General features: G+C 39.3%; 2 protein-coding genes across 2 annotated transcripts in view; both read left to right on the forward strand.

The window, feature by feature from the left end:
- Nucleotides 1-9,915, forward strand: part of kmt2cb (lysine (K)-specific methyltransferase 2Cb) — a 252,332-nt gene extending 242,417 nt beyond the window's left edge. Inside the window, 10 exon segments of the mRNA XM_034182661.1 lie at nt 2,449-2,588; nt 3,266-3,379; nt 3,483-4,599; nt 4,689-4,825; nt 4,941-5,083; nt 5,284-5,458; nt 5,581-5,697; nt 5,787-5,860; nt 7,913-8,018; nt 8,118-9,915. Coding sequence (XP_034038552.1) covers nt 2,449-2,588; nt 3,266-3,379; nt 3,483-4,599; nt 4,689-4,825; nt 4,941-5,083; nt 5,284-5,458; nt 5,581-5,697; nt 5,787-5,860; nt 7,913-8,018; nt 8,118-8,210 — 2,216 coding nt within the window. The 3' untranslated portion in view covers nt 8,211-9,915.
- Nucleotides 9,916-15,062: 5,147 nt separating this feature from the next.
- Nucleotides 15,063-25,825, forward strand: part of LOC117521369 (5'-AMP-activated protein kinase subunit gamma-2-like) — a 61,392-nt gene continuing 50,629 nt past the window's right edge. The window contains exon 1 of the mRNA XM_034182663.1: nt 15,063-15,298. The gene's annotated coding sequence lies outside the window, so the exon portion shown is untranslated. The remainder of the gene's footprint in view (nt 15,299-25,825) is intronic.

Raw genomic sequence — 25,825 nt, forward strand, 5'->3', positions numbered from 1 at the left:
AATTGTTTCCAGATAGCATGAATTTTGATCATATTGGCAATACCATATTATGAATCCTTTATCTAAATGCTGAGGAATAAAATTATAGTGGTGCCAAAGAAAATTATTTTTCGGGCTAAGTCTTAAAAAACCCAGTGCCACCTATGCCTTTAAGAAGGTAATGTCTTGTGAGGTTGTAGATAATTCCTCTCTGTAATATCACACAAATTATTCACATTTATCTGATTAAAACAGAGTGGGTCTCTGCACTTAAATAATCCATCTTTTCTCCTCATTAAAGATAAAACAACTAATTTATCCTCGTCACAAGCATTACCCCCCATTTCTCTGTGTGTATGTGTGCATGTGTTTTCTCTCTCACATTGCTGTCCCAAGCTCACTTACCAAACTTAGCAAGTTTGATTTTTATACATCAAAGTGTTGCATTGATAAGACCTTACTTCCTATTTGGCTGTGACAGAAATTCAACAGTGCCAGTTTGTGGGAAGAGTAGACGGAATTTGTGGCCTGAGAGATTTATTATTTTCCTTAAAAGCAAATATGGCCAAAAAAACAAAAAAAAAACCTGATATAGTGGAAATTGGTGTTGTGGGGTGTATTGAACTTTGCTTGATCAAAGGAATCCTAACAGTACCTGATTTTTTTAAATTGGCACATAACTTCAAAGGTTGCATGCTCCAAATTAGAGGGATTTCATTTGTTCCACATTGCCTGACACAATGGATCCATGGCAGCATGCATACTGCCAAAAGAAATCTACAGACTGCTGCTGCCTTACCCACCTGGAGAGAAGTTGTTACCTGTGAATGCTGTCGGTGCGTTACAGATCAGTGTTCAACACAATAGTTACTGCAAACTCAACACCAAGCTCTGGAATCTGGGTCTACACATGACCATGTGTATCTGCATATTGGACTTTCTGTTAGATCATCACCGGGTAGTGGGAATGGGCAGCAGCATATTAGAATCTCTGACCCTCAATACCGGGACCCCTCAGAGCTTCATGTTAAGCCCTCTCCTCTGCTCCATTGATAGACATAAATTTGTGGCCACACACAGCTCCATTGTCATCATAAAGTATGCTGACAGCATAACAGTGATGGGTTTGATCTTTAACGCTGACACGTCCGCTTACAGGAGTGAGGTTACATCACTGATAAAATGGTGTCTTGAGAACAACCTTGCATCTAACATCAAGAAGACATCATAGATTTTAAGAAGCAGAGGAGAAAGCGTACTCCTATTCCCATCAGCGGGGCCTCCGTATAGTGGGTCAGCGACTTCAAATTTCTCAGAGTACACATTTCCGAAGACCTCACATGGGCCACACACACTACATACGTGGTCAAAAGGGCCCAGCGTGGATTGTTACCCCCTCGGGTGGCTACAGAAACTAAGTATAGGTCCTCGCACCCTCAGGTCGTCATACAGCAGCAGCATCAAGTGTCCTGACAAGCTGCATCACCACCAGGTATGGGAACAGCGCCATGCCTGATTGCAGAGCACGAAGGAAAGTGGTAAAAGCAGCCAAGTGGTGTGTCGCCATGGCAATAAAGATCATCAAGGACACTAATCGGCCCAACCATAATCTGTTCATACTGCTGCCATCAGGCAGGTAATACGGCAGTATCAAATGCTGCACAAACAGGCTCAGGGACAGTTTTTACAAAAAGGCTTGTAGGCTAATAAACGACAGCTACTGAGCCCAGCAACACATGACCACATGAGACTGCACATCCACCTCATGCATTCATCTTTTAGTACTTTTTTGTCATTTTATACCCATTTAAAGTGCAGTTGTGGAGCATGCATGTAAGAAATCTACCCATTCTTTTATATTACATGTGTAAAATTGGAATGTGACAAATTTCAAACTTGACCTTTTTGTGGCACTAGAGCATTGGAGGCACAAACATGTTACTTGCTGAAAGTAATGGCAGGACTATCAACAGTACGTTTACTAAATTTCAGAACTTTTTATAGTGTTGAAATGAACCGTGTCTGACAGATGGAGCACGTTCCTACAGTTATCCACCCAGTGGTGGATAATTTTATTTTATTTAACCTTTATTTAACCAGGTTAGTCCCATTGAGATCTAGACCTCTTTTGCAAGGGAGACCTGGATAATGATAAAGTTTCCAATTCACCAAACCTGCATGTCTTTAAATATGGGAGGAAACTGCAAACACAGGGAGAACATGCAAACTCCACACAGAAAGGCCACAGGTGGGAATCGATCCCATAACCTTCTTGCTGTGAGGCAGCAGTGCTAACCACTACTGCACCATGCTACCATAATGTAGGAACATCTCCCATATCAGGTGGTGTCTCCTATTAGATAAACACACTATGAAATTTATTTAATCTCTAAGCCAAATATGTACATTATTTCTCCTAATGGGTTTTTTTTTTTGGTGGGGGGTTGTTTCTGGTTTCTGGTGTTTTAGGCTCAGCTATAGCGAGAGAACCTGACCACAGGACTCCTGCCAGCCCTGGATCGAAACCTCAATGGTGCTGCCACTGCAAGGTGGTGGTTTTGGGAAATGGAGTACAGAAGTCCATCAAAGACCTTCCTACACATATGAAGGTATACTCTGTACTGGTCAGGGCGCAACCCAACCCTCAACTGAACCACTTGGATCCAAGCCCGTTCATAAACCCCCACCCTGCTGTAGTGTCCCTGAGCACAGCACTGAATTTTAACCACTTCCTTCTTTCAGTACTGTGCTTTAGGTGTAGTGTTGATTTAAAACTGGGTGAATATCTGTAAAAAAAAAAAAAAAAAAAAAAGACAATTCATGGCTTCAGTTTTTGTCTTTTAAATGCTATATTGTTTGCTAACATTAGAATTCCTTCAACTACTCATCATAACTGTTTAGGTCTTTTACTTTACCATCTGTGTCCACATCATCTTTTAGTTGGTTACGTTCATAAGATTTGTAACAATCTGTGGTGTATTTTGTGGACTGTAAATTCTGTTTCATGTAGTGTTGATTGGCAGCACTTTTTTTTTTTTTAAGTCAAACGTTAGACGTAGGAGTGATGCAGAGAGAGTTTGCTGTTTAAATTTTTGCAGAATTCTTCACATTATTTTATTAATGCATTTGTTGATTTTTACACCAATATTGAAATATCTGCAATGACATTAAACTTAAAACGTCATTTTAAAAAATCTGTTTTCATGTTTATTTCATAACTTTTAATATCAGTTTACCTTGATCACTTCACATTGAATCCTTCTTTTTTGTTTATTTATATTTTAAGGACTCTGTAAGCCATTTCAAATCTGAAGAGAACTTGGTCTTCTGCAGTCACAGCTGTGTGCTCCTGTATTCTTCGTCCTCACCTTTGCAAGGCAGAACAACCACAGAAAATAAGGTTGGTCCCGCTTAAAACCAAAGTTAATCCCCCCTCCCAAAAAACAACTGTGAAAAGTCAGTCTGAGGGGTCTCATTTAATGTTTTTTTCCTCCCCCACTCAGGATTCTGCGAACTTCCTCCACAGTGCTGAGCAAACACAGATCCTTTCTAAAGCCCAGCACCAGTACAGTAACAACATGTCATCAATGGATGTTCACTGCCTGGCCCAACTTCAACCCAAGCAGTCTCCCCCCTCGACTCCTCCGATCCCCTTCCCCACAGCAGGTGAGACGCCAAAGATGGACACCAAATCTGACGCCCTCAAAGTGACTGTGAAGCTAAAGGCCCGACCAAGAGCCCACGATGGCTGGCACCAGGGTAAGAGGCAAAAGGGCCTCCGCTGGAGGAAGTGGACGGTTCAGATTGTGGTGCCAAGAGGGAATTCCCAACTCCCCGATGAAGATAAGGTTGACGAACTCCTGCAGAAACTGGGGGCCTCCTTGCGCCCTTCAGTGTCACTGAGGGACCAGAGGCGGTGCTGTTTTTGCCACCAGTTTGGAGACGGGATCACTGATGGACCTGCTAGGTTGCTAAACCTTGATCTAGATGTGTGGGTCCACCTCAACTGTGCTTTGTGGTCAACTGAAGTGTACGAGACTCAGGCTGGTGCCCTCATCAACGTGGAGTTAGCGCTGCGTCGTGGCCAAACAATACGCTGCGCCTACTGCCAGCACACCGGTGCAACCAGCGGCTGTCACCGACTGCGCTGTACCAACATCTACCATTTCACCTGCGCCCTTCAAGCTCAGTGCACCTTCTTCAAGGACAAGACTATGCTGTGCCATGCCCACAGACCCAGAGGCACTGCTGGACAGACGCTGGAGCACGAGCTGCGCTGCTTCGCCGTCTTCAGGCGCGTCTACGTCCAAAGGGACGAAGTGCGTCAGATGGCTACTGCTGTGCAGCAGCCTGAGTTGGGCTACACTTTTCGAGTCGGCAGCCTGGTGTTGCATGCGATTGGCCAACTCACCCCCATGCAGATGGCAGCTTTCCATTCTCCCACAGCCATCTTCCCAGTTGGCTATGAGGCTTGCCGAATTTACTGGAGCATGCGTCACGGCAACCGGCGCTGTCGCTACATCTGTTCTGTTGAGGACAGAGAGGGAGACCCGGAGTTTAGCATCAGAGTCATCGAACAGGGTTACCAGGACTTGGTTCTGACTGACACCACTGCTAAAGGTTGGCACCGTTTGTTGCTGGCACTGTTTGATTTTTTTTTTTACAACAGTGTTTGTAACAATCTTTTGTGCTCGTTTCCCTGCAAACAGGCGTGTGGAATAAAGTCCTCGGTCCTGTTGCTGAGAGGAGAACTGAATCAGGCACGTTAAAGCTCTTCCCTGTTTACCTGAAAGGAGAGGACTTGTTTGGGCTCACAGTCTCTGCGGTCGCCAAGATCACTGAATCGGTTTGTACAAACTTTGGTGGATTTGTATTTCAGCTAACGTGCGGGTACATTAAACACAGCTGTGGTCATATTCTGTAGAAGCTGACGCCAACCAGCCTGTTTTACTTTGTTCCAGCTCCCGGGAGTGGAAGCTTGCGACAGGTACTCATTCCGTTACAGACGCAACCCTCTCTTGGAGTTGCCGCTCGTGTTCAGCCCGGCTGGCTGTGCCCGGGCCCAACCGAGAACCAGCTCCCCCTGCACTTCATTGGTGATAAGGTAACTTTGGGTGAACTTGTCTGTAATTTGTTTGTGGGTGTCGGTTGTCTCAGGAATTACATGTTTCAATTGGATTAGCTACTCACCCAGGATCAGGCTGAGTCCGTACTGGGTCCGGGCGTGGTCATGCTCTAAAGTAGTACTGTGAAGAAAGTCCAGATTGATTTTTGTTTTCATAACTGCATTCTCTCAAAATAAAGGCCACAGCCACAGGCTGCATCCAGCAGCACTGCCAGGATGAACCAAAATGTGGCTCAAGGAGAAGGTGGCGCCCCCCATAGCAAGCCTCCAGTAGTGCACCCCAGGTCCTCTCAGTATCGATGGATGAAGAGTGAGTGGAGAGCCAACGTCTACCTGGCTCACTCTCGCATCCAGGTGAGATTTAAAATGGAATGAAAGTTCTATTTCTCAAATTTGACCGAATACACCAAATGCCCCTTTGTTTGTTTGTTTTGGTCCCCTGCTTTGACTGCATGAATTATGTAACATATTCACAGGGCCTGGGGCTGTTTGCTGCTCGAGATATTGAAAAACATACTATGGTGATTGAGTACAATGGAACTGTCCTCCGAAATGAGGTTGCCATCAGCAAAGAGAAAATCTATAGAGCTCAGGTATGGATTTTTAGTCTGTTTGTAGTTACTTTTTCCCTGTGACTTTACTTCAGAACTGTCAGGTGATTTTCTTCCCCCATGTCTTGCAGAACCGAATAATGTTCATGTTCCGCATCGACAGCGAACATGTTGTCGATGCCACTCGAACTGGAGGCATAGCAAGGTACTGTGAGAGTTCAGTGATTTTCTTATTCATTTATTTATGCAGGTTTGTAATTTACATGTGAATGATGACTGTTCTGTGGTTGTTTTTCTATTTCATAAATCAGATTTTTATTTGCATATGTGGAATTGGCTCACTTTGATTCAGAGTTTCAACATAGCTGAGTAAATACAAATCAAAGCTGCCTTCCAAACATGGAATCACAGAAATCTGTCAGCTTGAACTAACACCATAATGGCATTAAATTCGATATATAAAGTGCAACTGGCATGATTTTTTTTGGTCACTGTTTCACATTATTTTGTGATGGTATGCATTTTGTTCTGTTGAGGGGAAAAAAAATTTGAATAATTGATTTGTGATCCCAGCACACATTATTTCACCAAAAATATTACCTCTCCAGTGGCAACTGTTTGGTGTCACGAGGCCAAAAGCAGCTGAAACGCAGCAATCTAAATGTGATGTCAAAGAGGTACAACAACCGGCTGGTGATACCTACAAAACATTATTTTCTCAGTGTCTGAAAGCTCATATGAGATGGACATTTCAAATACCAACAGAAGAAGATACGGTGCATCCAGAAAGCATTCACAGCGCTTCACTCGGGGGGGGGGGGGGGCGCCTTTCAGTGGCAGGAACTGGGAGACTAGTCAGGATTGAGGGAAAGATGAATGCAGCAATGTACAGAGACATCCTGGATGAAAACCTCCTCCAGAGCGCTCTTGACCTCAGACTGGGGCGTAGAACAATGACCCTCAGCATCTGAACATCACTGAGGAGTTCTGAAAATGTCTGTGCACCAACGCTCCCCATCCAACATGATGGAGCTTGAGAGGTGTTGCAAAGAGGAATGGACAAAACTGCCCAAAGATAGGTGCACTAAGCTTGTGGCATCATATTCAAGAAGACTTGTAGCTGTAATTGCTGCCAAAGGTGTATCAATAAAGTATTGAGCAAAGGCTGTGTGTGTTAAATGTGATTTCTTAGTTTTTTATTTTAATAAATTTGCAAAAAAAAAAAATTTTTTTTTTTTCATTTTTATTCTTTCATGTTACAATTATGGGGTGTTGTGAGAAGAATTTTGAGGGGAAAATGAATTTACTCCATTTGGAATAAGGCTGTAACAAAACAAAATGTGGAAAAGTGAAGTGCTGTGAATGCTTCCTGGACACGCTGTAACATGGCAGTTATATTTTGTGATCAGAGGACAAGTTTGAGCCAAATAATTAATTCAATAATGAATCTGACGATAAATAATAGACTGACGGGATGCAGGTGACGTGACATAGAATTTCCCACAATTTACAACAGTCTAATCATATTAAATGGTCATTAGTAGTAATTGATGTTAATTATACATATACAAAACCCAAGCATTTTGCAAACATAAATGTAACACCAGACCGGCCCAGCCGCTCACAGGGGTTTTATTTTTTGTTTTAAACTGGAACATTTACAGCCCAGCACGTCTGACCTCAGTCATTGTTTTTCCCCTCTCTCTCACCATGTGCCACGTTATATGTTTATTCCCATTTCAGAAGGAAACAATTGGTCCTTCCATGAATTGATCCTCAGGAAAAAAAAAAAAGTGTGCTCCTAATATGATCCAATTTATAGCTCTCCCATGTTCCATCTGATGCTCACATTCTGCCTGTCGTCTCGCTCATTTGAGCACTCGGCTACAACGCATCTGTGAGGCATATTTCCACTATGAATGACACCTTTTATCAGTGTCAGAGGTCGCGAGTCTGAGCTTTTCAAGCTGGGGGTCTGTATGGCTGAGCAATAATCCATTAGACCATTACTCTTTACTTTCCAATATTTTGTTCTCCTTACTTCGGTGGAGGACTGCAACTATTAGAGAGAAGTTGGAAAATGAAATCCAGTAACACCGCTGCACAGACTGCACACTGACAACTTCAGTGCACATCTGACTATTTCAGTACAGCTACATGTTCAGTGCGATTATGCCACCATTTGAAGCTGGACTCTACAGATGGAATGTTCTGGCGTTGTATGATGTGTATTCATTTGTTTTGTGCTATTGTGTAGATATATCAACCATTCTTGTGCCCCCAACTGTGTGGCAGAAGTAACATTTGAACGGGGTTACAAAATCATCATCAGCTGCATTCGCAGAGTTGAAAAGGGAGAGGAGGTGGGTGTTGTTACGTTTACTTTTTTTTTTCTCTCTCTTTCTTCAGTTGTATGAACATGCGGCAGTGTTGCTCACAAATGTCTTGTCGTCCTTCCCCAGCTTTGTTTTGACTACCAGTTTGACACTGTGGAGGGTCAGAACAAGGTTGCTTGCCACTGTGGAGCTGCTGAATGCAGAAAGTGGATTAACTGAGCAAAACAATAAAGGACAAACACAAATGCATTCCTTGCTATCGTGTGTGGATGTCGCCTCCCCACTCCCACCCCCCGACACTCTCTGCACAGAGACGGTGGCGTTGCACCACAGTTACTTTACGAGTGAGCAGAAGGCCTGAACCCTTGGAAAGGTGAACGAAGAAAAGTACATCAAAAAAGAAGAATAAGCAGGCGGAGGATGGGCGACGTAGGAGTAGCGGGGTGTGACTTGTGCCATAAGTGGGAGGTTTTATTCGACGCCTCTGTTTGTCTGTGCGTGCGTCTAGCGTGCACGAGGCGCAGAATCCACCAGCGAAGGAGAAAGCACTGTGCAGGGTGCAGCCTTATTGCTTCCTAAGGGCAGGCCCTTTTGTTTCATACTGTTTAATGTAAACCGTATGACTAAATGTAGACATCACTGAATGAGGAATGTACAGCAATGAATACCGCGAAGGGAATATTAACTTGCACTAAAAAATGAAAAACACACAAACATTGAAAAATACTTGATTCCATGAGTCAGTTTTATCATAGGTCTCCGTCATGTGATTTGTGTGGAATTTGAGAGGTTTTGTATTTATTACTGAGTGAATGAATTTTATTCTCAAAATGATGAGATTGAGTTAAAAGAAGGCTAGATTGTTTTTGAAGATTGAAGAAGACACGCTGTTACTTTTGTATAAATGTACATAAAGAAAACTATAGGAATAACCGACCAAATACTACCTTAACCTTCTTGATGTTTGGGTGTTTTTAAATTGTTTTTTTTTTTTGGTTTTTTTTTTCCTTCTTCTTCTTCTTCTGTCTTTGTCATTGAAATTTATTTAAGATGGATGTTATTTCAGTTTGAGAGTATATATTATGACTATTCTGTACAGAATTTGTAATATAACCACAATAATTCACAAAAGTATTTTTGTTGTATTAAAAGTAAGGTATTGTAGCGTAGTGTTTTGTGACTTACACATACTTTGACCACTCAAAAGAAATATTTTTGTTGACTAGCTTCGAGTTCTCGGTTACAAAGTAAAATAGAGATCTTTCTGATCTGTTTGCTGTTAATCAGGTTTGATTTTAAAGAACTGTGAATTAGGTTTTAAAACGACAAAAAAAAAACTTTTTAACTTTTTAACACGAATAGGAATGCCGACATGTATTTGTTTTTACGTTGCTTTTACAAAAACGGTGCAAATGTGTAATGATGAACCAGTGTGTGACAGAAAGAATTGTATGTGGAGATCTTATGTGAAATCATAGATTGTTCTACCTTTTTTTGGACAGAAATGGAATCCTTAATCAGAAATATTTCTTATACTGACACTTCACAAGTCACATACTTAGAACAGAACAGTTTTGCGTGCACAATTTCAAGTTGACTGTAAAATTTTGGAGACAGTCTTAGAACTTGTAATGTATATGGCATGTATTTTTTTAACTTTCCGAAAGACTCAATTGTATATATTTTCTCAATGAATGGTTGTAACAAAATTGTTTCTTGGATATTTTTCTTCTCTTGTATATTACATCATCCTGCCAGTGTGTTTGTGTTGCATTTTCTTTGTTGTGTAGTCCCCGCCTTCCCCTACCCCCCACTTTTTTTTTTTTTTTTCAAAAATGCCTTTTGAAGTGTACAGATTATGAGGATTGGAGTTTGTGGAGTTGAGTTTAGAAACATTTACAAAAATAAACTATTTTACATGTTAGAATGTCTGTATGAATCAGTCATTCATTTTTTACAGAGTATGAAAGAATAAAGTCTTAATTTCATGGCATTTTGTAGATAAATGGCCTTTAAACCCAAATTACTAAATGATCTTTAACAAAGTTTTTTTAAACCATTTTGTATTTTATTATAGTTTTCGTGATTCTTTGACCAAAGCCACAAATACCCATTTGAAAATTGTTTCAAATTGTAGTTTAAGTGAGATTTTACTTCGTTTTTTTTTTTTTATTAAAAACTGTTTTACAACAAGAACATGCATTTTAAATACCTATAAACATTAAGAAAAATTTAAACTGCATACTATTTACACAGCTCTTTACAAACCACCTGCAAATGTCTGAAATCTGGCTAAATTACACCAGATTGACTTGAAATTGATCAAAGACGGATGAAGTGCTTAAAACAAGATGTCAACTGTTAATGGATTTTAAGCTTCTAGTTTTTATGAGTAGTATTTTTAAATAGATTGAAACTTTGGAATAAAATTTCTTTTTAGTGAATATGTGTATTGGGACAATTTTTGCAAAAAGCAGTTTTTAAGACTGATTTGATAAATACATAATATATGTTTTTAAGCGTAGAAATAACTATTCAAATCCTTGACCACATCCATTGTTTTAACAGGAACAAAGACATTCAATTTTACAATGTATAAAGAACTGGGGGGTTCACATTCTCATACAATTTGAAAGCAATTTTATCAAGCAAACAATTGGCCAGTACAGTTATGCTTTAAGCTTGTGGCAAAGCTACAAAAAAGAAATCAGGATAATGTCTTTCACATTTAACTCTGCCAAAGTGTAAAATAGACCAACATAAACTGAGTGAACCAAGAACCCCTGATACCAGTGTTGCCAACAAATACTTTATACTTAATACTACAGCTTCCTGAATCATTTTTTGTTGTTTTATATATTTGTATTTTACATCTCTCAAGTAGTATTAAAAAAATACCCCCCCCAACATGCTCCACCTATAAAGAAACAACCTCTTTTGTGTATGTGAATGTATTACTAAATGTTTTGTAGTACATTTTATAAAGCATTGTAAAATGTATTATAAAATACTCTCCAAATAAATTGATTTATTCATTGGAGTGTATTAGGATGCAATACTAATGTTGAATATCAAGAAAATTTGACTTGTACGGACCTCTGTTGGTGAAGTTTTATGACAAAATTATTTTAAGTCGTGTTTAATAAACATATATACAATAGTTGGTGAACGTTTGGACACACTTTACCAGTGGATATATGAATATTTCCAAGTCACTGAATATATGGTGCTTCACTTTTGCCACATTTTATTTTACAGCCTTATTCCAAAATGGATGAAACTAATTTTTCCCCTCAAAATTATATGCACAGTACCCCATAATAACAATGTGAAAACGTTTTTAGATTTTTGCTAATTTATTAAAATTTACAAAACTAAGAAATCATGCATACATAAGTACTCACAGCCTTGTCCATGAAGTTTAAAATTGAGCTTGAGTGCATTCTATTTCCAATTATCATCGAGATGTTTCTACAGCTTAATTGGAGTCCACCTAGGGTAAATTCAGTTGATTGGACATGATTTGGAACAGCACACACCTTTCTACAATAAGGTTCCACAGTTGACGGTGCATGTCAGAGCACAAACCAAGCATGAAGGAATTGTTTGTAGACCTCCGAGACAGGATTGTCTTGAGGTGCAAATCTGGGGAAGGGTACGCAAACATTTCTGCTGCTTTGAAGGTCCTAATTTGTCCAGTGGCTTCCATCATCCGTAAATGGAAGAAGTTTGAATCCACCAGTACTCTTCCTAAAGCTGGCTGCCCGTCTAAACTGAGCGGTCAGGGAGAAGGACCTTAGTCGGGGAGGTGACCAAGAACCTGATGGTCACTCTGTCCAGAGTTCCAGCATTCCACCGTGAAAGGAGAACTTTCCAGAAGGACAACCATCTCTGCAGCAATCCACCAATCAGGCCTTTATGGTAGAGTGGCCAGACAGAAGCCACTCCTCGGCACATGGCAGCCCACCTGGAGTTTGCCCAAAGGCACCTGAAGGACTTTTAGACCATGAGAAACAAAATTCTCTGGTCTGATGAGACAAAGACTGAAGGCTTTGGCGTGAATGCCAGGCGACATGTTTGGGTGAAACCAGGTACCTTCTCTATAGTGAAGCATGGTGGTGGCGGCATCATGCTGTGGGGATGTTTTTCAGGGACAGGAACTGGGAGACTCCACATTATCTCCTGTAAATAAATTTATGTTTTTACTGGCAGCTGAAGGTAAATTGGCTTAAGTAGCTGCTAAATTGTGCGATACAATATATGGAGTGGCACGCAGGAGTTTTTTTTGGGGGGGGGCGGGGGGGGGGATTACTTTCTGCAGTGTATGCTATTTGTTTTGTAACAATAGATTTGTTGTACAACTTTATTGCCCCTTAGTGGAGGAGGAGTAACGGGAAGACAGGACAGAAAAGAGAGGAACAGTGGTAGCCAGTAAACAAGTAGCAAGCAGTATTTCTGGTATTTATATTTGTGTATTTACATTTATATTTGCAAATTATTTTTTACTTTCACTTTTGATACTCTGTGTGCTTCTTACCCTGTGTGCTGCTAAGGAATTAACTTCTATCTAATCTAATCTAGTGTTGGATACTTTGTTATTATTGAGTGAGACACAACAATAAAGGATTTGTGTTCCTTGTCAAGAGCATAGGTCTGCAGTTAAAGCCAAATAATAGTCATTTATCTGCAATGATAACTGCAAAGAGCAATTTCCATTATGCTTGGCGGGTCTAATCGGTGCATACATGTCAACCTATACGGATTGTCCGTAAATTATACAGATTTTTCCGAGTTTCAGAGTCATACGGACGTACAAATAAAGTCTCACGGATATTCAGGGTTTGGTCTGTAATCAACCATTTCTGCAGCACGACTCCACTTTGAAGCGTGAGCCATTGAAACAGAGCTTCGATCCACAAGCTCATTGGTTCTTTGATTCACTGCTCTTCAGAAACAGCAAGTCCGCTTCTTAACCCCTCTCAAAGCCATTAAAATACCGTGAGTCACTTTTGTGTGGATTAAAGTCACTAACTGGGATTCTTGTCTTGTTGCAGTCAAGAAACGAGAATCGTCCTCCGTTCCATTGGCACAGCTCCAAACGCTGCACGGCTCTCTGCTGAGACAGAGTCCAGTCAGAAAAAATAACTTAAAAACGAATTGCCGCTTTGAATAAAATGACATCTCTTAAAAATGCTGTAATACAGACAAGAAACTACAATCTACTAAAACGTTTTTTTCCTCCCAAAATGAGACGTGCTGTATTCATTATTAGAAATTGCATCCTAATGTGCAGCACAGCAGCTGCAAGAGCTCAGCTCAGGTGTATGGAAAGACATTCATGCCAATAATGTCTGTAAGGAAATGCTTTTGACAAAAACTACAGATTTTGTTTATTCCTATTTATGTCCAGAGATCAAGGATCCACCACGTAGAGTTTATTATGTCAACGTTTAAGGATCCAGTGACCAATTTCATATTTATTTACTTTAAGACTCAATAAAATGTTGTTCAGTTTCAATTCAATTTCAATTTAATCGGCTTATAAAGCGCCAAATCACAACAAAATCCATCTCAAGGCGCATCACATAGAACAGTTCAACATAAAAAATTAAATAAATAAAAAAAAAAAAATTCAAATACATAATTAAAAACAGAAGTAAAAGAATAAAACAGATAAAAAATAAAAACTATTCATAAGAAAGAGAATAAGAATAGGCTTTAAGTCTTGACTTAAAAATGTCCATGGGCTCCGACTGTCTCACGGTCGCAGGAAGACCGTTCCACAGAGCGAGTGCACGATAAGAAAAAGCTCTTTGACCTGCTGACATAGAAAACTTGTAAAGCCTACTTTTAGCACACAAAAAATTCACAAGAGGATTCCTTGTGAATCGATTCCCTTATATGAATAAGGGAATCGATAAGGAATCGGATTGATAAGCAGAATCAATAATGTTATCGATATCAATAAAATCATATCGATACCCATCCCTAATAAACACAGGGGCGAAGTCGAGGATCATCGACATGCCACTCTGCAACATCGGCACTGGTGAGGCAATTTTTGATACACTTGAAGTTCTGAGGTATGTTTTATTTTGTTCATTATATTTGATTTATTTTTCATTTTATTAATGTATTTCCACTAGTGACACACAGTTCTTGTTTCTGTAAAAAAAAAAAAAAAAAACTAAATTTGCCACATTCAGTTCCATAAAATTCAGCTTGACGCATGAATACTAGATCTCTATTGTCTGAAATTCAACTGTGGAGGAAATACTAATGATCCTGACTTTAATGTCATTGTGGCAACTCATAATATGTGGACAAAAACCCAGTTACGTGATACCGCTATGCAGTTGTGTGTACTGTAATCAAACTGCTTTTGGTGTGATTTGGAGGTTATAAGGATTTTGTGTTGATTTTATTGATTTTCTCACTTGGTTATATATATATTGTAGGTGGCCCCTCAAAGGGGTTGACATGTATGTTGGTGTACTGTCTTCTTGGAACATAGGTCATGTGAAGGTCATAAGCCTGTGGGCTCCAGCCAATCAAAGATCATCTATTTGTGTTTATTTCAAAACCTAATGAGCAATTTCATTCAAACTTGGTGGACAAACTCAGTGGACCATCCTTTTGCAACAAAGGTCATGTTAAGGTCACGGTCAAATTAGAGGTCACTGTCTGAAATAAATTAATGGCCATATCTCAGAAAGTACACCAGATACTGAAAAGCGATTTTCTGTACAAAGCTCTGCTATCTTGGAGCTATGAATGAGACCTTTGACGTCAACATTACGTGATAACATAAGCGAAGTCGAAAAATTAGCTGGCATGCAGTGGCAAGGTACTAATGTCATGGTCTGGATGCCTTGTTTTTGAGTTATGGGTTACACAAGCCGGTTGTACTGACAGATATATAAGAATATCATAATGTAGCGGGAGAAACTCTCTGGCGTGTTTTTCCACCTGTTGTGCGCGAGCTGGCCGGAAGCGCGGAAAGACACACATTTCCACAGGGACTCATTCTGTGCCACAACACCTGAGAAGTAGTGATTTGTAGACGGCGCCCTGCCCCTTACACGGCTCAGCCTACTTCCTGGTGGTGTAGACCGCTCCTCTGTGTTTTTGTCAGAATTTACCAGCAGAGAGAAGTTGTAGATGGTTTAATTTTCGTGACACGGCTACTTTAATCGAGGGGGATAAAAAAAGAGAGAAAAAAAATGGGAAGTACGGTGATGGAGTTGGGAAAGGCGAGCTCCAAGAAAACGTCAAAGAAGAGGAGAAGTCTGTGCGTTAACATGCCTGTGAGTGCGTGAACATGTCAGCTGACAGTATTTTGACTCAGTGGCGAGCACACGCACGTGTGTGGTAGTTTTAATGTAAACAAATCGAAGCTTTTTCGACTTTTTTTTTCTTTCCCGCTGCTGCGCTCGCACGCGCCACCAGCAGAATCGATTTGCAAAATCGAATCGACTGTAATCGATTAGACGTTTATAACAGTCAACTTGTTGTGTCGAGCTGCACTCATGACTGATTATCAGATCGGTACTAATCTAATGAGTAATTACAAAATGTTATAATATTGTAAATAAAGAAATCAAGTCTGTCTAAAATATGAAAGTCAAATGTAAATCAATTTTGTCGGCTTTGTCGAGTAAAAATCATAATAAAGCAACGGTGTTATCAATACTGACAATAACAACTACTTGCAGTTATTACTGGTAGAATATTAAAGATACAGTGTATGGAATTTAGGGACATCTAGTGGTGAGGATTATTTTGCAACTAGTCATGATTTTATTTTGTCATGTTTTCACTTTATTTTTTGGAGACTGATTTATGCTGGCTTGCTGTCTGTTGTGAAAAGCAGTATTAATAAGCTCACATTTAACAAAAATGATGAGTCTCAAACTTTTTTTCCTGGACAATCAGCTGGTAGTCGATTCCTCTTTCTTTGTTTTTTCTTCAGTCTTACTGCAGTGCTGCAAAAATCCAGTAGCTTCGCATTTCCATAAATGCACCATAAATTTCCCACAATGCACTACAATTTTTGGTGTGAAAATCAGTATGCAAGACTGTAATAAAGATGAGAGCATTTTTACCCCCTTTTTAGTGGTTCACCCAAATTAACTGGTCTGAAAAGAAGGAAAGTGGTTCATATGGGTAGTTTTTGTGACGCTTGATTGTGCAACAATCATCAATAAAGTTGATCAGCCACAGCTTCAAGTTATGGGACAGAGTAGTAGAAGCTAAGCTTATTAGAAATGAAGTGAAGCTCTGTAAGCAGCAGCATAGTTTCATGCAGAGAAAGAGCACTGTTGATGCAATGTTTGTTCTGAGAGTACTGATGAAGAAGTACAGAGAAGGCCAGATCTTCGTTATACTTGGTAAGAAGGTTTATTGGGTGAGTGTCTCCGCATGATTTGCTTTTGGTTTGGTCAAACATCAAGGCTGTCACAAATATACTGTACTCTGAAAAGTATTTTACAGGATACTTCTGCAACCAGCACAGCTGGAGACGTAATGACTTGTAATCAAATGGTATGCATGATTATGATGATGTCACAAAGTCATAATAAAATTATTATAATTGTGAACAAAAATGGAAGTTTTTAGCAAATATCTCAACTAACAGGGCTAGAGAGGTGATCCAGAGCTTTACAATTATCTTAAAAAATGTCTTGAAGTGGTATAAGCTATGTCAATACGATGTCACTAAAACGTGAAATGGTGCCACTGTAGGGCTGCAACTAACGATTTTCATAATTAATTAATCAAATATTCTCAGTTATTCGATTAGTTATTTGGTCAACAAAATGCCAAAAAAAGTAAATAACATAAACGATATTTAGAACCCAAGATGATGCCTTCAGATTTTTTTGTCCAACGTTTTGTCCATATTACTAGAGTTGCTTGAAATGGAACCCCCCAAAAAATGTAGACAGTAAACACCACAGAAGTAAGGAATAAGTGATTTATTCATCACCAAGAGTCAATGAGTCCAAAACAGGAAAGGTCACAGAGGTCAGTTTGTTCAGAGGGATTAAAGCAAAGAAGGTCAGGGGAGATGATCAAGCTGGATCCACAACATAGCAAAAAGCGAGTGTCAGCAGATCTAGAAATTTAAGAATAATCCAGCAGTTGAGCAGAAATGTGTGACAAACTTGAATAGTGACATGAAACAACGAGACGAGTGACAGTTGCTATGATTGTGATGTGGGACAGCTATGAGGCACATGAGGTGACAGGATCATAACTGCAAACATACACAAGGACAGATCAACAGACAGAGTGATCACCTCAAAGGGCACAAGAACTGGAGTGAGTACAATCCAAAACAAACTATGAAGAACCACTTAACGTGAAAACAGTGACATAGAAACTAAATGGCTCAAGCATAAAAACAAAAGAACAGCAGTTAGAAACTAAAGTGTAACTCAAGAATGGCTAAAATAAAAGAACAGTGGTGACAGAAACGAGAAAACTACAACACATTGTTTCTTCTTTTAAGAATCATAAACATGATCCCAGCTTCTCTGCCTCTCATTGTGTCCAACTGGAACTCACTGTCCGCTTGATGGGGCTGCTCGCTGTTGTAAACAGCACAGTGAAGGCAGGGCAGAACAATTTTTAGTGGGGGACCGTTCGGTCTGTGTCACCAGGTCTCGAAAGAAAACCTACAGTTAACATTATGCAGGCGTTGTCCAGGATATATATATATATATAGTCTTTGTTATCCCCCCTGTCTTTTTTTTGAGTAGTATTTCAAAACTCATAGATATTCCGTTGCACAAATGAATATTAATAATAAATGTAAAAAAAAAAAAAACATTTTCTGCATAAATAAAGACCTGGTTGTTAACGTTGGCATTTTTACTTTGCAGATAAGTTATCAAAGCAGGTGTATATTATTTATCTAATCCCCGACAAATCAATTAAATGATTGGCACTAAAGTCTAAAGTACAGCGTGTACTTCAGAGGGCTCAGCACAGTCTGAACCAGCCAGTCACGATTCAGGGTCATTACATCCAAGAGGGTCTTTTTTTTTTTTTTTTTTTTACTTTATTTTATGGTATTTTTGCCTCTCTTGCCTCCATCCATCAATTTCGGCAATTTTCTTTTTCTTACATTTTTTTTCTGTTTCCCCCTTTGCCGACACACACCCTGTGAACCAAAGAATCTTCCTGTCGTCTTAACATTTTAATTCATGCTTTTGGTTTTCAAGGTCAAACCATCTTCTGCATACAGAGAACATGATTTGTTTGGTCTCATCCACGTTTCTGTTGCTCACAGGCATGTAGTTGTTAGTTGGCTTTCGTCAGATCCACATGTGGCATTTTTCTAATGTTAAAGACTGTGTATAACATTGGTCGATGTAAAATCAACTAATGTAAAGAGCGGGCAAATATTTTCCCCCAAACAGACGTCAGGATTTGAATGCAGCATGTTCTGTAACACACACTGTTCTGAAACACACCTGTGGAATGTGTGCATGCAAATTAATTTTCCAAATAGAAACCTGACCTACAGTCAACTCAAACGGTCCCAAAGAGAACCGTGAACCTGGTTATGTCAAAACCCATCATGAAGCTGTTAAAGAAAAATTAAGGTCAACAGGTATTTTATTCCCTGCTTTTAGTCAGAGTGCAGAAGAACATGATGCATTCACTCAACTCTTTATTTCTGTCAGGACTTTGGAGCATTTGCATCCCCACAAGTAGAGAGGAGCAGCTCCAACAGAAGTGGCTCACAGACGGTGAAGTATTTTCATGTGCTTTTATTTATTTATTTGTTTATTTGCTCCTGAACATATTTTCTTGTGTATTTGTAGATCACAATATTCCACGAGCCTGTAGCTCAGGCGCTGCCAATACTCACTGGCTCGCACACTGTGCCCACTTGTAGTGGGATCAAATTCAGGGAATTGATTTTTGCTAAATGACACATTCTCTCTGCAGCCTCCTGTTCGTTCTGCTCAAGGCGAACAGCAATAATCCCAAAACATTTGGAGCAGACGCCAGTCTGTGGAGTTTTGGCTTGATCATTTCTATCAAGTTAGTTATTAAAAAAAAAAAACTGCTTGGTGTTTCTCTTGCCTTAGCAAGCTCTTGCACAATGATGGAGTGTTGTTGGCAAACAGAACAGATGGGTGTGCACACTCACTCCCTCAGATTTGTTACATGAACGGCTTAAAAATTAAACATTGGTATGGGAGTTGGCCAGAATTTAAGCAAATACTTTCTACAAGCAATTGCTAGAAGACCGAAAGAAGGCTTTAAAAAATTCTCGGGGTGTGCAGTAAATTCATTGATTTAATTGAATATCAATGTCAATGTTTTGGTTTTTTTTTTTGGTTTGTTTTTCCAGGTAGCAGCTATACTAGCCTTTATCTCATATTCATGTTGCCCCAACATTTTAGTGTTTTCTGTAAATACCTCAGTTGAGCCGTATGTTCTCATGCTTCATGTTACCACAAACAGTTAAAGGATTTCTTGTTGGCACATGGACTGCAGGCGGGGCTCATTGGTAGGAGGAGGTGTTCTGTCTACAGCCACCTTGGCTGTTCTTGCTGATGTTTTGGTTTCTGCACAGCAAAAAGAGTGAAAGAATTTCTCACAGTGTTTACATGTTATCAGCCTGCAAAGACAGGCTTATAAATAAAGTCATAATTTCATAAAGATTTACTGCTGTTGGTGATTGACTGCATTATAAAAGCTGATTGACTGAAGTCAAGGCTGCTACTAAAAAAATAAAAAATAGGGGCGAGGCCTTCAATCAGTGTTGTGCTCACACATGACACCATGTTTTTCCTAGAGGGAAATGGTCACAGACAGGTTTAAGGGTGGAGCTGCATATAATGGTTGTTTTGATTATTGGTTAGTGTAATGGTTGTTATCCCATTTTATTAGCTGTTTAGTGTACACATACACTGATTCAAGTGGATCCTGGTGTATTTCTAGTATACACTCACTGTAGAGAAGGTAGCGCAGTAGAATAGGAGTTGGGTGACCAGTATGTAGACCTAGGTTTGATTTCCTGTTCATGCTACCTGACTGTGTCCTTGGACAAGACACATTGTCTGCATTGAATGAATGAATGAATTTATTTGGCATGCACAGATCCAAAAACAACAATAAGCTTACAAAGAAAGAAAAGAAAAGGATCCACAACGCCCCATGCGCCCGAAAGGGTGTAGGCAGAAGCAAAAGCTTGTAAACGCCCACCCCTTTAACCAAAAAATAAAAAAATATACATATGTATATAAAATTATACATATACCCATGATCACTAATACAAAGTATAAATTAATCCCTGAACTAAAATTTCAAAAACACAAACATGCAAACAGCAGTGCACCAAAAACCAAACAAAATCAATAAACCTAATTCATCATGCTAAAACAAGTACGGTAATCAAATAATTTTTGTAGAGCCTTTTAAAGCCAACCAAATTACAGAGTGATTTTATGTTATCCGGGCAATTATTCCAAATATTGACACCTTTAACAGAAACACAATAACTTTTTACAGTACTTTGAATCTTTGATTTCTGAAATGATAAATTTCCTTGCAAATTATAACTGGAGTCCCTCATTTTAAACAGGTCCTGGACATGTTGTGGTAAAAGTTTATTTTTTACTTTAAACATAATTTGTATTATAATCAATCAAATCCCAAAATGTAAAAATATGCAAACAAACAATGGATTTGTTGGCTCACTCTGTATAGGACATACTGCTATGTCCTATACAGTTACTGGCTAAATAACCAACCAATAAACACAGTTAAAACATAAAGAAAAAAATGAACAGAACTCAAAAATGTGATGTGCATCAATATTATTTAACTTTTCCCCAGGGTCCGGTGTTACAAAAAGGGGACACAAATCCCAATACATTGTAATATCAAATTGCAATACTTGTGGAATTGTATTTCTTAAGTATTCATGCATCAAATAAGCACCCAAGTGTTGTAAGTAAGTCCCTTCGGCTGCTCCCTTGTTTGCACTCGGGGTCGCCACAGCAAATCCAAGGTGGATCTGCATGTTGAATTGGCACAGCTTTTACGCCGGATGCCCTTCCTGACGCAACTCCACATTACATGGAGAAATGTGGCAGGGGTGGGATTTGAACCCGGAGCCTTCTGAACTGAAACCAAGCACATTAACCACTTGGCCACCACCCCTGCTAAGCACCCAAGTGTTGTGATAGACATAAAGCTAGATAGGATGTAAAGCTATTGATGAGATAATCTATCTCACTCACAGAGTTTAGGTAGCTACTCTGCACTGTGTTGGTATATGGCATTGAAGAACATAACAAAGAAAGAATCATATCCTTAAACCTAGTTACAGTGCTTTCCGAAATACTTCTACTGTAATGAAACTTATTCCCCACTGCTGGGTAGTCCATTAAAGTAAATGTAAATGTTATTAAGAAATGATCAGACAGCAGGGGGTTTTCAGGGAATACTGTTAAGTCTTCAATTTCTATGCCATATGTCAGAACAAGATCTAAAGTGCGGTTAAAATGGTGGGTGGACTCATTTACATTTTGAGCGAAGCCAACTGAGTCTAATAATAGATTAAATGCAGTGTTGAGGCTGTCATTCTCAGCATCTATGTGGATGTTAAAATCACCCACTATAATTATGTTACATCCTCATTGAGCACAACTTTGGATGCTGTAGCTCCTCTGAAAAAGAGAGCCTTAAATCAGAAATGCTTGACTCCGTGGTATAACCCACAAACTCGCACCTTAAAGCAGATAACCCGTAAGCTGGAGAGGAAATGGCGTCTCACTAATTTAGAAGATCTTCATTTAGCCTGGAAAAAGAGTCTGTTGCTCTATAAAAAAAGCCCTCCGTAAAGCTAGGACATCTTACTACTCATCACTAATTGAACAAAATAAGAACAACCCCAGGTTTCTTTTCAGCACTGTAGCCAGGTTGACAAAGAGTCAGAGCTCTATTGAGCCGAGTATTCCTTTAACTTTAACTAGTAATGACTTCATGACTTTATTTGCAAATAAAATTTTAACTATTAGAGAAAAAATTATTCATAACCATCCCAAAGACATATCTTTATGTTCGGCTGCCTTCAGTAATGCTGGTATTTGGCTAGACTCTTTCTCTCCGATTGTTCTGTCTGAGTTATTTTCATTAGTTACTTCCTCCAAACCATCAACATGTCTATTAGACCCCATTCCTACCAGGCTGCTCAAGGAAACCCTACCATTAGTTAATGCTTCGATCTTAAATATGATCAATCTATCTTTATTAGTTGGCTATGTACCACAGGCTTTTAAGGTGGCAGTAATTAAACCATTACTTAAAAAGTCATCATTTGACCCAGCTATCTTAGCTAATTATAGGCCAATCTCCAACCTTCCTTTTCTCTCAAAAATTCTTGAAAGGGTAGTTGTAAAACAGCTAACTGATCATCTGCAGAGGAATGGTCTATTTGAAGAGTTTCAGTCAGGTTTCAGAATTCATCATAGTACAGAAACAGCATTAGTGAAGGCTACAAATGATCTTCTTATGGCCTCAGACAGTGGACTCATCTCTGTGCTCGTCCTGTTAGACCTCAGTGCAGCTTTTGATACTGCTGACCATAAAATTTTATTACAGCGATTAGAGCATGCCATAGGTATTAAAGGCACTGCGCTACAGTGGTTTGAATCATATTTATCTAATAGATTACAATTTGTTCATGTAAATGGGGAGTCTTCTTCACAGACTAAGGTTAATTATGGAGTTCCACAGGGTTCTGTGCTAGGACCAGTTTTATTCACTTTATACATGCTTCCCTTAGGCAGTGTTATTAGAAAGCATTGCTTAAAGTTTCATTGTTACGCAGATGATACCCAGCTTTATCTATCCATGAAGCCAGAGGACACACACCAATTAGTTAAACTGCAGGAATGTCTTTCAGACATAAAGACATGGATGACCTCTAATTTCCTGCTTTTAAATTCAGATAAAACTGAAGTTATTGTACTTGGCCCCACAAATCTTAGAAACATGGTGTCTAACCAGATCCTTACTCTGGATGGCATTACCCTGACCTCCAGTAATACTGTGAGAAATCTTGTAGTCATTTTTGTTCAGGATATGTCCTTTAATGTGCATATTAAGCAAATATGTAGGACTGCTTTTTTGCATTTGCGCAATATCTCTAAAATTAGAAAGGTCTTGTCTCAGAGTGATGCTGAAAAGCTAATTCATGCATTTATTTTTTCTAGGCTGGACTACTGTAATTCATTATTATCAGGTTGTCCTAAAAGTTCCCCGAAAAGCCTTCAGTTAATTCAAAATGCTGCAGCTACAGTGCTGACAGGGACTAGAACGAGAGAGCATATTTCACCCATATTGGCCTCTCTTCATTGGCTCCCTGTTAATTCCAGAATAGAATTTAAAATTCTTCTTCTTACTTATAAGGTTTTGAATAATCAGGTCCCATCTTATCTTAGGGACCTCATAGTACCATATCACCCCGATAGTGCGCTTCGCTCTCAGACTGCAGGCTTACTTGTACTTCCTAGGGTTTGTAAGAGTAGAATGGGAGGCCTCTCTTAGCCTGGTTCTGCTGGAGGTTTCTTCCTGTTAAAAGGGAGTTTTTCCTTCCCACTGTCGCCAAGTGCTTGCTCATAGGGGGTCGTTTTGACCGTTGGGGTTTTTCTGTAATTATTGTATGGCTTTTGCCTTACAATATAAAGCGCCTTGGGGCAACTGTTTGTTGTGATTTGGCGCTATATAAATAAAATTGATTTGATTTGATAGACCATCACTTTGGGAGATAAGTGTACCATTCCAGCTTTAAAATACTTATAGAATCATTCAATCACATAGTGACCACTTCCATGTCTTATGACCTTTGATATAAGTATGTTGTAAAGTTTTGGACTAACATTTTGATGCAATATATCCTTAAACTAATAGTTACCAGCAGCATTAGTATGTATCACATTTCATTTTCCTCCCCTACTCTACTGCATATTTTTGCAAGTATGCACTTTATGCTGCTTTGTGCTAATAACGGTTAAAAATAGATTTTGCACGGTATAACTCCGAGGACCTTGTTGTGTTTTATGGTGTACCATAAAGTGTTATCATGAGGAAAGGGGAAGTCTTGTTGCTGCATAAAGTGCAGTCACCAGCTGTGATTGCACAATAAATCTCTAAATGCCTTTGTTTAATTTGTGCAAATGCTTGGGATCTTACCGTGAATATTGTTTTCTGCAGCCCTGCTCTGGAAGCTCTCACCATGTCTTACATCAGTATCAGGCATCACCATGTGCACATTCTGCATTTGCAGCAGCACAGGAGAATAACAGTGGGTTTTCTGTTGTGTCTCAGTGGGAACGCCGCACCCGTTCCTCCAGTAGCCCTCCTAGTGCGGATCTGTCCTGTTATCCTCAGTCTTCCCCAGTGGCAATGAAGACCAGCTCAGGTTCGCCCAAAAGTATATTCCCTTATCCCTTCCAGCAGAGCTCCTCACCAAAGTCGTCTCCCCAGCGCCTCGGCTTCAGTGGCATCTTCCGCTCATCGTCGATCTCGACACCTGCAAGCATTAAAATCTTCTCCAGAGCCAGGAAGGGTAAGTTACAAGGCTACGGTGGCTCCAACCGCCTGTTCATGACGACATACATCCAGTACATAGAACATTTTGCATTGATCTTATTGTGCAAAATCAGTTTTATTCTTTAAAAAAAGAGTACTCTGTGACATTGCAGTGAGTCAAGCAAATTCATTCTTTGTGCTAATATTATAATATTAGCACAAAGTCATATTATAATATGTGGTTCTGTGTGGCATCTGATCACTTCTGTCCAAAACTGAGCCACATTATCCTCAAATAACACATAACCTGTCCACCATATTTGATCCATATGGTCATTCAAGGACAATGGTCATGTGACCAACAGAACGGTGATCTCTTGAACCAATTCCATGCAGTAGCCTTTCTAAATATCTGCTATATAAAGGGCCCTAATTTTGACCTTGGCTTAAGTGTCATTTTCGGTTTTCTTAAACGCTGAAGCCATTCCAACCACAGTTACACTGATTAAAAAGAAAAAAGAAAGAAAATCTGAAAATCTGCACAGATTTCAATCATGAATTCTCATGTTATGTCTTGGATGAAAATAAAAATGTCACTCATTGAGGCTGTAACATTTCAAATATTTAGTTTTCTGTGTTCCGTATACATGTGCGATCTGCAAAGCTGAGGTTAAAACAAACATGTCATGCAGCATTTTCCATCTGATGTTACGGATGTGCACGGTAGGAAGAACAGCAGGTATGTGACTGAAATCACCTGCTGGAACGAAAACCTGCCCGTCCATCCCGCTCAGTTAAAAGCCCTGCATTCAAACACTGACCTTCATAGTAGCAGTTCTGCATTCAGAATTCTCAAACAAACACTGAGTGAAAGCTTTGGCTGTTTTTAGTTTGTTTATTTTATGTATTTATTTATTTATTGTACTTGAACAATAACGAAAATGTGGCCTTTTAACACATTGCATTTAGAGTTATACATTTGACAGATGCTTTTACTGGGTCAAACAAGTGTGAGTCGAACTTTTTGTTCTTTTTATTTTTCTTAAATTGTATCATTTAAAACTTGCTTAGATTCTAAAATAGTCATTTTGAACAGGGTATGTTTCAGATAAATGTGGAAACTCGCCCCGAGTCATCTCCTCATGGTTATGTTGGCGAACTTTGCAAACATAGTAGTCACGATGGTAAATAATTCTTGTGTTCATCACAACAAATAACAGTCAAAAGAAGTGACTAAAGTTATTAAATTCTAGTTTACAAATAGACTTGTA

This window comes from Thalassophryne amazonica, chromosome 12, assembly GCF_902500255.1.
Source record: "Thalassophryne amazonica chromosome 12, fThaAma1.1, whole genome shotgun sequence".
NCBI classification, from domain to species: domain Eukaryota; kingdom Metazoa; phylum Chordata; class Actinopteri; order Batrachoidiformes; family Batrachoididae; genus Thalassophryne; species Thalassophryne amazonica.